Below are 13,109 nucleotides of genomic sequence, written 5' to 3' on the forward strand. Positions count from 1 at the left end.
AACCTCTCATAAGTCTTCTACGCTTCCTGTAAATACATCAATTAGAACCAATTTAGCCTTGATAAGAGCGCTGAAAGCCCACAGTGCATTCAGCAGAGCTCTTTAATTTCCCCCAAAGTTCTGTAATTAAATGCTCTATTCTGTCCACAATCTCAGGAAGAATGAATTAGCCTGAAGCACAACTGGCTGAGGAGGAGCTTGGTGGAGATGGATTTAAAGATGTTGGCCTTGTCTTGACACTACATTCTACTTGCTTGGAAATAAGCCCTCCGTCAATCTTGGCCTCGGCCTCCTTCGCTGCAAAAACAAGGTACGATTGTACAACAAGGTCGAGCAGACCACTAGTGTCTACGCCAGCAAACGCCATACAGCGTATCTTCCGTCCAGAAGGTCTTGGTGTGTTTGGGCAAGCGATATACCTAATTACTATAATTAATTCAATTCATGATTTCCACTTAATTGAAGCCATTTATCACCCCACCACAGGGGCCATTAATGATTTAAATGCAGCCATAAAGAATTTATTTAGAAGGAGAAAGGCTTGGCCAGTTTCCTGTACTTTACATCTCTGTCGTAAATTGCCTTGCACTTGATATTTACATCTCTGTCCAAACAGAAATGAGATATGAGGCAGTGCTAGGGAAAGATGGTTATTATTGACTTATAACTATATAACTATATAACTTTTTTAGGTGTTTATATACTGACAATAGCTGAAATTTGGTCAAATATTAAATTGCAATATTACTAAGGTTTGGAGGCATATAGTGGCAGCTTGCCATGCTGCCAAATTCAGAATATTATTTTCATCAGAAGTAATGCTATGATACATGTACAAGAAACAGAGACAGAAACAGAAAAGTTTAGTCAGACGTTGACATGAAAAATGCTTTAGACAATTTTAGCAATTTTGTAACAGTGAGTCTCTGAGGAGAAACTGCTAGCTAATTGGCAAATTGGCTAATTGGATGTCATCTAATTATGCAATTATAGTTTTGCTATTTTCAGTGGGGTTTTTTTAGATTCTTTATTTTCTGGGCAAAATATGACACTATTCTTTTGCTAGTCCATTGTGTTCATTCTAATTTATTTGCAAAAAAAAACATAATTGTGCATAAACACCAAATCAGAGCATTTGTACAAATGGTGGTTTGTGGTATTTATGACTGGATGTATCGCAATTCATCAGTGGTGGTGTAGTTTATTTTGTGTAGCAGTAAATGTGAAGTAAGACTGAACCAAAACTGTTTTGCCGTGCTAAAATAGTTTTAGTATAACAGTAAACAACAATGTATAAGAAGTAAAAGGCACAGTACAGGCCTGCACATCATGTCACCTGATACTACTGAAACACTGGTGAAAAAGGTTACATCTGGTTGGGACTGTATTTGGGACTGTAATGCCAAAATCAAGTACAGAATGGATCAGGTTTATGTTTTCTCATTTTCCAGCTTAAACAAGCAGTAAGGCTGCTGTAATGCTAAAAAATGAAAGCACCAGGTTCACAAATATTGATAGTCATAGTGAAATATGTGTCCGTATTTTTATTTAACTGTGAATATTTAGAGGTACATAGTATTTCAGTATTTCATTATGTATAATAATTATAATATTTAATTATATATGATATATAATCAATATATCAAATGTTCTGAGATGTAAGACTGATGTGAATGAGATTTGGGAAGAACCAAAATTTGTGTAAAGTTTCTTTACCAGTAAATGTTTTTTTCTTAGAACCGTATGTCTAAACCATTCGAAAAACCAGTATCGCTTATGACCATCATAAACAGTGCATGGTGTTGAGTGTAGACTGTTCTCTCTCTCTCTCTCTCTCTCTCTCTCTCTCTCTCTCTCTCTCTCTCTCTCTCTCTATCATTCACCCTGTCTCTCTTTCTGTCACCATATCTGTCTCTCTCTCTCTTGCTCTCTCCCCATGGGATGAAAGATGGCAAACTCTCGTCCCTAATCCAGAGTTATTTGAAAAACAGGTGGCGGACCCCCTGTGGATGTGTCGGGTAATCCAGATAATGTCATCTTTGCTCTCATGTAAACGCTGAGCTAAAGCTGAAGCTCAGTAACTGAGAAATGATCTCATGAGCCCTTCTCTCCTTGCCTGCTGGGAAACAGACACTTTCCCCACTCCTCTGTGGATAGGCACCACCAAGGGTGCTGTAAAACCGCCTGTCTTGCACATTCAGTCGGCTATTTTTTTTAGTACTGCTTGTTCTAACCTCTGCTTAAGCCATGGAAAGTCTGAGAGTCTGAAAGTCTGAGAGTCTGAGCTCAATAAAAATGCTGTGATAGATATAATTTTTTAAAGCATTAAGAACTGATATCTTTGTTATTTGTCAACATAAATTGTCAGGTACAACTGTCAGTTCTCAACTGTCACATTTCTTAAACTCAAACAAACCATCCATCCTAACCCAGCATTGCCATGCAGTGACAGAGCCACCCAGAATCGTTTTGAGACAGTTCTCTACTTTTTTTGGCATTTAGCTCTTATTTTTTCATGTGTCTCTTGTGGGCCTGGATTGTAGCCCACTCATGTTTAGCAGACATCCACAAATGGTCGCTACTGACTCTCTAGTATTAATGTAGTATCTTGTTTTGTGCTGCAGTTTGATTCTGGGAAGTTTTGGCATCAACTCTGAAGTCTGATGTATGAAGAACCTTTAAATTGATAAATGACCTTTTGAACTTTTTATTTTTTTATGTTTTACTTTAATGTTTATTGAACGATATTAATTAAGTAAATAATACACTATTGTGATTGATGTTGTATGACATAAATATTATTAATTTACATATAGGTATACTATAAGGCTCTCTGCTGTCATTAGTGCAGGATTAATTTTTTATTGAAAAGTGTATTTTTCATCAGATTGTCAGATTTAGGTTATTTCATTTGACTTTCTTATGTTAATGTTTATTTTATTTATTTATTTTTTGCTATGAAAGTCAATAAAGTCCTCAAATAATCTCTTAAGTTACAAGAAGTCATTTAACAATATTTAAAACCAGCAAAACAGTTCAAATAGCTAATTCCAGCTAAATTAACTAGCTAACTATCAGGTATATATTTTTTAGGCTTGTTTTTTTTTTTTTTTTTTTTTTGCAAGTTTCCCAATATCTTTGTCCAGACCACTTACACGTGTAGTGAAAGCATATTTTTTTCTTCCAGATGGCAGAATATCTCCCATTTCAGAGGCAATACAGGTCTAAAAATACATTCAAATTACTTTCTTACAGTTTCAAACTGACTGCTTAGTGGAGTGAAATAACTGCATATAATCTGTTGCTACAAAGCATATGTGTTAGAGTGTGTGTATAAGAAGCAGACAAAGAACACCCAAGGTAAAGTAGTTCCCATCCTACATAGTTATTTTCCACAGTCTTTTTTTCTCCTTTTTCTAGCCCCGACCAATTTAGTTGAGAAATCCGACTGCTGCTTAAAGAAAATGTTATAGCTCACATGTTCACATAAATCAATTCTCCAACAGAAAAGCCAAGAGCAAAAGTATTGATACTTCAGTATTGATCTGCCCATTTCTATCTGTTTTGTGGTTCCACTGCTGTCTGTTAAGTGTGGAGGTCCAAAAGCGTTTGCCACTGTCACATCACTTCACCCAGACGTTCCCCAGCACTGTCTGCCACTCCGAGCCACTCGCACCTTCTCTTGGCAGACTGTCAGAGAAATTTCTGACGCAGGTTTTAATCCATGTTTTCCCGTTCCGACAGGATTGGCGGTGGGGTCCCGAGGCGATGAGCACTAAGCTCAGGTTTCTGCGACGAAACACTCAGGGAGGCGTTCTGTTACACGTCCTGTTCAATTTGAATAATCTGCCATCTGAACCCTCGGCTCTGTGGCAGCTCGTGGCTTTGTATTTCATTTTTGTGACAGCGTCTTTTTCTCTTTCTATCATTTAACACATACACAGACACACCACCACATTGTTTCATGGGGTAGGGATTCTTGTCCTTGAGGTCTTATTGGTTTCTGCAAACATTATAATCAATTTAATAGATTTTTACATTTATTCATTTATTTATTTAGCTTTTTTTACCTAGGCTGTAAGATGAGCCAGTCCCTCCAGTTCCCAACAGCAAGACAGGAAAACTAATTGCAAAATATATTCGTCTCATTAATCAATATCTTTACAAGAAGTATCTTAAATTAGTTCTTGAGAAAACTCTCTGTAACAAAAAATCTTTGTGTGCTTTTTAACCCCCAGAATTGTTCACAGCTCCAGTGTTGGAATCTTTGTGAAAACAGTGTAAGTAGGTTTTCAAAGAAAATGTTTGATTTGCACATAATTATCAGAAAAGTTCCCCAAATTCAAATTAGTGTCAAAAGTCAAAAGTCAGTGCTAAATCAAAAAGCTTAACTGATTTGAGCAGGAGCCACACAGCATCAGGCAGAAATCCCAGAAGATCTGGACACAATTTCTTCTCTTTCATTTGGCTTGATTGACTTGGGTTGATTCAAAGCTTAGGAATCATTATCTCACGATGAGAAGGATTATAACTGATGTCTGACAATTCCATTAATTCTGTTACATCGGCTAACAAACGTCCAGGCTGGCATGTTTTATCATGCTGGACCAACCTATCCACCCGCCCCCCCAACCGCAACCACATTTAGAGAGTGTGAGGACAATTATTATCCTCCCCTGGACTTCCAGACATGGCTCAATCTTGAAATGATTCCCCAACAATAATGCTTACACTTAACAAATTAACTTTTCTTTTTTTCAGTGTAGGTGACTGCACTACTTGGGAGTTTCAAAGTGCTAAAGACTTAGACTTGTTTTTTATAGTCACTGCCGATCATTTATACTATTTTCATACCAATATATTGTACATCCTCAGAGTGATCATGGGTGACATGATCATTTGCTTATTTTCAGAATATCACAGGTATCAATATCAGTATTTGTACACTGAGCAGCTGCATACATCTTAAAATGTAATCTTATCTTGATTTAATACAATAGCTGTGTTTAGTGTATAGTATAGTGGTGTGCAGTTTTACGCAAAAAGGGCTACAAGGGCTACAGAGTAACTACAGGATTTTTTATTCAACTGATCAGGTGCAATAAATACTTTAAATAATTTACATGGTTTAAAATGGCAAGTTGTTGCAAATAAAGAACTGTGTTGCATCAATACAATATCCTTCTTGTACCATATTTCATTAATTTTCAACAACAGTTTTTGTTTGTTTGATTGTTTGTTTTTTTAATTAACATCCTGTACTCTGTGTATTGAAGCCCCTGAATCCCAGGTTTATTATTTCATTATTCATCTTATTGCTTAAACTATTGGGAATTATCTTTAGGGCCATTTGGTTGCGCATATCCTGTGGAGTACCACAGGGCTCTATTTTAGGGCCTATGACACCAATGTTAATTATGACAATGGTGTAGTTTAATAAACAACAGTACAATCACTGTTCTCTTCAACCTTGATGGAAGCCGAAGTATGCTGCTGTGTAGCCCCAACCCCCCCTACTCCCAACCTTGTGAAGTGCCTACATTAACTGCCCACTCTTGCCCAGCTTTGGTATAAATACCCTCAATGGCACAGCGGCAGATACGAATTCGGTACACTCTTACACTGAGAAGCTGTACTTCCCAGTGAAGTGTGTGTAAGGTTTTTTTTTTTGGTCTTCTGTACATCAAAGCACAGAGACAGGGTTTGTGATAATTGCTGTCATTATTACCAGATAGAACATCAGCATATCAGTTTCTTTAGATGGCTTGTGGTCAAATTACAAACAATGCCATTTCTTACTGAAAGTAAGGCAACCATTACAGCTATTAGCAGGGTCAATTCAAAGCAACTGCATCCTCGCTGGCTGTGAGTGCTGCCACTTTTAGCACTGCTCCTGTGTGAAAGTTAAAAGCTCTAAGAGGGGGATTTTGGAGTGTTAATAGTAAAGCCATTGGCAGAGAAAAAATACCCGGCAGACAGGAACAGGCAATGAGGCTGCCTCTGACAGCGAAGATGACTTCAGTTGATATACACTTCATGTCCAAATATGTGTAGACATTGTAGAGTATTAATAGCAAGTCTGTTCTCCCTGTACTTCAATACGAGCATGCACTCGATCTCAGATGTTACACCACTGCTGTGAGGATTTGATTGCTTTCAGCCACAGGAGTATTAGAGAGGTCAGGTATTGATGTTGAATGATTAGTTCTGGATCACAAGCGCCATTCCAACTCATCCCAATGAAGCCTCATCCCTCCAGAGAATACAGCTCCGCGGCCTAATAGTCTATACTTCTCTAGCTGACAATTGCTGTTGGGCATGGCAAGCTCAAATGAGAGTCCCATTCTATTAGTAATACGTTTCTATGGAGATTACACCAGCCATTTTTGCACGGTGCCAACAAGCTTTGAAATATGCTAAATATTATTTGTAATATAGTATGAAAAATGATATTTATGTTTAATAATTTATTTATTTGCAACCACACGATAATTAGAAATCATGTAATGTCCAGTCTGCATTATCTTTAGTGCAATACAGCAAACCTAGGCAAACAAGAGCAAGCTAACAGGGGTGAATACAGACTGATAGAAGTGGCAGAACGAGTAACTAGGGGTGTAACATCAGAGGTGTGCTATCAATATCTGTATCTGTATCTATTTAGTGCTCCAAATATCCTAATATATGTGCGTCCAGTCATGTCTCAAAGCCAGGGAAGACTGTATTCCTTGCCAATTTTGTCACTAAATCCTGTTTCTGGTCAAGAAATACACCCTTCATTTCTGAGAAATCAAAGGACTCAATTATTGTATCCTTTGAGACCTTCACTCACCCACACCCTTCACAAACAGTGCAAAACAAAACATAAAACAAGGTCAGGAACATCTGTGAGGGACAAAATGCTTTTAAATGTAGATGTGAATGCATTGCCTTGCTTACATCAGGGCATTACACCAGTGCATGTCATTACAGCCTGCTCAAACGGCCTCGAATGTGTGTTCTTGAGCACTGAAGAAGAAACTTCATATAGGCCTACCAGCTAGTAAGGTCTCTCCCACTTTAGCTGCAGCTTTCACTCTGAGACAAGGCTTGGAAATGAGCACAGCCTAAACCAGACGTTTACGTTTAACAAGTCCTTTTAGCTGTATTTCATTATGCCTGCCAGCCAGCTCTGCCAGGATATTTACTCAGGCCATGAGAGACAGCTCAGGCAGGATCAGGAAAAGCAGACAGGGAAGGAAGTTGCCATAAAATATTTGGATGAAGTCGCAGACTAAAGACGTACTCATATGGAAAAATTGCACATTAAGTTGCACATCGAAAACAAACACTCGAATATTAGACTGACAGACTTTTTAATCGGAGCCTGCTTGATTTTCTGCTGTTTATGGCTGCATTTAAATCAGGCTGACCAATCAGAGCTCAATTGTCATGGTTGCAGCTCAAACAGATGAACACCGAGATGCTGGCAGAACAGCACATCTTGATTTAGCAGTGTACAAACGCTTATACAACAAGCAACACACTGACTAGAAAAGCACAGAGGTTAAATATAATATACAGCACACAATAACTTGCCTCTCTAATGTATGCTTGTGTCTTCGTTTATTTTTGTTTGAGTTTTTTTTGTAGTTGATGTTTTAACACGATTTAAGATGATTTAACATCAACACATTCATTAGAAAGAGAAGAATTAAAGAAATGGACAGGGAGCAGAGAAATGTGAGAGCTATGCCCCATTTTTAGAATGCAAAATTCAGTTATCTAATCAGTGGGGGCTCCAGCTTCCCTGTTCCACCACCTGCTACCAAACAAAAAAAGGACACCATTCTGCCCTGTCACTGTTTTTATTTATTGCATTATTACTGTACAAAGTTAGAGGTATACTTTAACAGATTCCCCCACTCCCCCCTACCTCAGACCTCCAGAGGGGAGACCTCAGGTCAACCCTGCTGCCCCTATCACAGATTGCAAATAGGCTGGATGTAAGCACATGACATATATTGAAACAAAACAAAACAAGAAGCATGATTTAAAACACGGGAGTCCAAAGAAACGGAACGTAGAACTAAAAAACTAAAAGTCAAACTTGCTAACAAACAGGGACGACCACAATCATATCTGTGAAGGTGTGGAAATACTGTTAATATTAGCATGAACATATGCACACCCACAAGACTTAACAAGAACTGACCAGAACAAAGAACTACAGAGCCAGAGACAGAATCAGTAACACCCAGCAATGATAACATAAGGGCAGGGCTAGATACTGATAACACCTGGATACTATGAGGCAGAAAACAGGGAGGAGACACAGAACAAGGGAGGAGCACATGGTCAGGTAAGTGGCCCAAACCTAAATCCACCACTGTAACAAATGTAGTGTTTAGACAAAAGAAAATATGTCAAAGTTATGTTAGAAATGACTGTTTTATATGCATATCTGCTATTTATTAGGGTTTTGGTAGCAGATTCAGTCCTGTAAATTGGGAGGTCATGGCTCCATAGATCACATCAGTGAACCTCAGATGCCCAAAACCCTGTTTCCGGTTCATCAAATTTCTTCCTGTAGAACTTTTTTGGTAGGTACTGACCACTGCATACTAGGAATTCCCCTGAAAGACCTGCCTGATATTTTGGAGATGTTCTGATCCAGTCTAGACAACACAATCTGGCCCTTAAAGTGGCTCAGATCTTTATGCTTGCCTGTATTTCCTGCTTTTAACACATCACCTTCAAGAACTGACTATTCACTTGCTGTCTAACATATCCCACCCCATGACAAGCTGAGGGGTTACACTACACATTAACATACAATGTATCCTACATATTTCAAGATGTTGCCCTAATGACATGTTCTAACCAGGTGTTTCATTATTTTCTTCAGAAGAGAGCAGAAATTCTGAAGTTGAAATTCATTTGAACAAGTGCTTCTGCAATGACATACGACTCTTCTTCTGAAGTGCCGTCGCTGAGCACCTCCTCCAGAAACTGCTCTCTAAACGCTCATCGGCGTCTTAGCTGAACCATCAACATATAAATACACCTGGAGACAGCTATGGATTAGCATACTGATTACAGCTGTACTTCTGACATGCTGGCAGAAGAAACGCCTTGCAGTTTGCACAAGCTGATATCTCAGCATCACGGGCAGGTACATTTACATGGCTCAGTGACAGGGAATGATATCTGAGCTGGAAGTTCCATGTCGCTGGTAAAAAAAGGGACATAAATGCCATGTTTAGTGCTGATTTAGGGCATCATGATCCCCAAGTACAGGTACAATGAAATTACAGTGAACTTATTATCATCACCTTCCTACCCAGTTTCTTTATTTCCATTAATTAGAGTCCATTATGGTTGTAGGTGTTTTAAATATGGCTACAGGTAATAGTATGAAAACAAGTTTCCTGACACCCCAGGAAGTTTTCTTGATACAGGATGTCATCAACATCTGCTACAGTGTAATGGACAAAAAGCAATCAATGGTGGCAAATGTAAATAATGTCAACTGCATTCCACTAGGAAGATAACCAAATATTACACAGATACCATCACACAAACTGCTTATGTACCTGTAATGTGCCTGTATCTGCAAAATGGCACCTTTACAGAAGAACATAAAAACTTTAACCTTTAACTTTCAATGAAATACAATGTAAAAAGTTACTTTGGAGCTGTTGGTTTCTGTTGGTCCATTCATCATGAAACTTTGATACAAAAAAACAACTGCCAGATTCACATTTAAAAATCAAAGATTGACAAAAAAGGAGATACAAGATTGTTGCATGACAGCGATGACATATTCTGTTGCTATGAATACATTTATGAATAGGAGGTGTATTATTATTATTATTATTATTATTATTATTATTATATTTTCTATTTGATCAATAGGAAATAATGTGTTCACTCATTTCAACTCGTGTGTTTTCTAAACTTCATTTAAAAATGACAAATGATTTCATTTAATAATTTTATGACTTGAAATTTTGTGCAAAATTCATTAACTTTAATATTTCCTATTTATTTAATAAAGTTAAAACAAACAAACAAACAAACAAACAAACAAAACACTCCAAGTCCGTATAAAAACAGCAATTGCCTATGCAACAGTTAGCCAAAACATCTGTATCACCTGATGCTTTGGAGATGCTCTGACCCAGTTGTCTAGCCATCACAATTTGTCTCTTTTTAAAGTTGATCAGATCCTTTTGCTTTTAACACATTATCTTCAAGAACTGAATGTTTACTTGCTGTCTAATATATCCACCCCTTGACAGATGCCTCTGTAGATGAAGATAATCAATGTTTTTCACTTCAACTGTCAGGTACTAATGTGGTAATGGCTGATCTGTGTATATATAGTATTGACCACTTTTTTTACTCTCTGAAAACACTCCACATTTGCATTTGTGAAAAAAGATAGTAGTATGGAAACAATGCCATACTTTTAACACACAGTGTTCAATTCGTCTGTACAGTATATATATATATATATATATATATATATATATATATATATATATATATATATATATATATATATGGAAATACAAACCAGTAAACCTACAAAACCTACATACGAACCAGTGAATCTGGTCGCATTGCATCCAACAATAAAGACAGCATCATGCTTCTCCTTTACAATGATAGAAAATATAGTACCATACAAAAACTCCAGTTCCACATACTGCTTCATCATGGGCAAGCACATCACCCAACCACTCTAAGGGCAGTGAGTTAAAGGGGACAAAACCAGTCTACAAAGAGTTAAATTTGAATTAGAAGAAATCAATCACAGGTGAACTGTATGTTGGCTTGGGCCTCAAACTGCTACTTACCAAGAGGAGACATTTCAGGCACTCCGGCAGTGTATGGTCCATCTGGAAACTTTGGTTCATTGTCATTGATGTCCTGCACCTTAACGATGAACTCCGACTCGTCCTCCACTGGAATGTTGGTCTCGCGGTCCACTGCTTGCGCCCGCAGGGTGTAGTATCCTTGTTCCTCTCGGTCCAGACGTTTGGTTGCATGGATGTCCCCTGTGTTTTCATCGATGGTGAAGATGGAGGATGCACCCTCGCCGGTCAAGACATACTTCACATTTCCATCACCCTTATCCACATCTGAGTGGAGCTGGAAGGAGGAGAATAATGATGGAGTCAGACACCAAAAACACTGGCACAAAACACTTCTGTCCTCTCCTGTAGTGTAACCCTGTTTTACTGAACACAACTGAAAGGCTATCTTCAAAGGAAATTCCAACACTTAAGCATAATGTTTTAGCAAGTTTTGATTTTTCTTATGGACTTACTTAAAAAAACTTCAACATCAGATTAATTGAAATTCATAAAACATTGCTGCCGTGAGCATTGCAAAGATATCCTGTGGTCTCTCCAAACTGCAGTCATGATGACTGTGTATAATACAGAATGAACAGTGCATTTACAGCTGTGACAATTTGTTGCAAAGGAATAAAATGCATTCCTCACCAAAACCATGTCAATTCTAGATGCCTTTTTTCAGTGCACATCAAAAGTTCACGATGACTTGAATACACCGAAAAGATATAGAGCTATTCTAACCTGAAAATAAAGCTATGCAGTAACTCCTTCACTATGGGTTATATTAAACTTGAGTTTTCGTGATATTTGAAACATGTTTCTCAAAACTCTCAAAAAAAAAACAAACTGTGAAGCAGGAGACTAAAATATGCACTCTTTAGAATCAGACCCTTTGTTGAAGATTCTTCAGCCTGCTCTTCTTCCACTGCCCTGAGTCAAATCTTCAGTGACTCAGCTTCAGTGAAAGAAGATACGAACGTACTGAGGAACTGTATTTATAGCAGCACCATTATCTTGGAACAAATTGTTTTGCCAATTGTTTTTACTCCCTAAAAAATTCTCTAACTACATTCAGTGCCTCTAAAGTCCTTTTATGATGTTTTCTTAATAAAGCAAAACATGTTAACTCTTGGAAATAATCATTAACACAACATCGCCATAACAATAGCTTGATAAAATTCAAGGTGTTTGTAAGGAGAAGATGAGATGTTTCATTATAATTTGAATTTGAAGCAAATTCATCACAATGTGAGTCATCTTGTTTTGCAAAAAGAAAAGGCAATGTTTGTCAGTTTTGACAGTAAACAGTTGGATCTATTAAAGCTTTTATTATATTTGCACTTGTCTTGTTCTTTTTCGCAGGTTTTGTATAGTTTAGAAATCTCTACTAGGTTCTAGGAATTGTACATTGCTTGCACATTGTTCTTTTAGGGTTACTGAGTGCTAATTTCTGGGTGTGATTTGAATTCAGGGTCTATTGACACTAGCTTTGAATATTCAGAGTGAATGATTAAGCACTTTTTTAAGTTGCTGCAAATGTAATATATATATATATATATATATATATATATATATATATATATATATATATATATATATATATACATATATGTAAATGTTATTTCTAATCTAACTAACCATGCAATTCATCATGTAAGAGCGTAAAATGATGATTAATTGCATATACAGTGCATAGTCAAATCAAGTCAATGGTTGTTTTGTCTTTCCTTAATAAAACATAAATGCAGTGTTCTCTTTAGGTCTGTAGTCCAACACCGTGGGCTTGTCCTAACAATATTTCACAGCAAAATTACAGTAAAAGGTTGTTTCTTCAGGGATATTATAACATTTTAACGGGTTAATATAACCTGTGCTGGGGTACACGCTTTAAAAAACACAGATCTTCAAATCTGGATCTTGTTTCCAGTTTCCAGTCCTGGATTTTGTTCTCGCTGGATGTCAAGAGAACAGTGAATGTTATTGATTGTCCACTTAGTGTCACATTTACCAAGAGTAACAAAGTTATCCAGATTTGAAGACCATCTACCACAGAATAACCACTTTTGGAAATAAAAAGAACCACATCAGATCAGGTTACTTTAAACCATTAAAATATTCTTTGTAATTACTGACAATAAAAATTATTTTACTTTTCTTACTCATTTGCTGACACTGATGGATAAAGATGAAGAACAGAGAAGCACAACCTCCAACAAAAGATCTGACTCAGTTTCCACTCTGGAGGCTTTACATTTTATTCAT

General features: G+C 37.2%; 1 protein-coding gene across 1 annotated transcript in view; it reads right to left on the reverse strand.

The window, feature by feature from the left end:
* Positions 1 to 13,109, reverse strand: part of LOC140536643 (cadherin-7-like) — a 180,789-nt gene that overhangs the window by 104,191 nt on the left and 63,489 nt on the right. The window contains exon 3 of the mRNA XM_072658570.1: positions 10,845 to 11,139. Coding sequence (XP_072514671.1) covers positions 10,845 to 11,139 — 295 coding nt within the window. The remainder of the gene's footprint in view (positions 1 to 10,844; positions 11,140 to 13,109) is intronic.

The sequence above is a fragment of the Salminus brasiliensis genome, chromosome 1, assembly GCF_030463535.1.
Source record: "Salminus brasiliensis chromosome 1, fSalBra1.hap2, whole genome shotgun sequence".
NCBI classification, from domain to species: domain Eukaryota; kingdom Metazoa; phylum Chordata; class Actinopteri; order Characiformes; family Bryconidae; genus Salminus; species Salminus brasiliensis.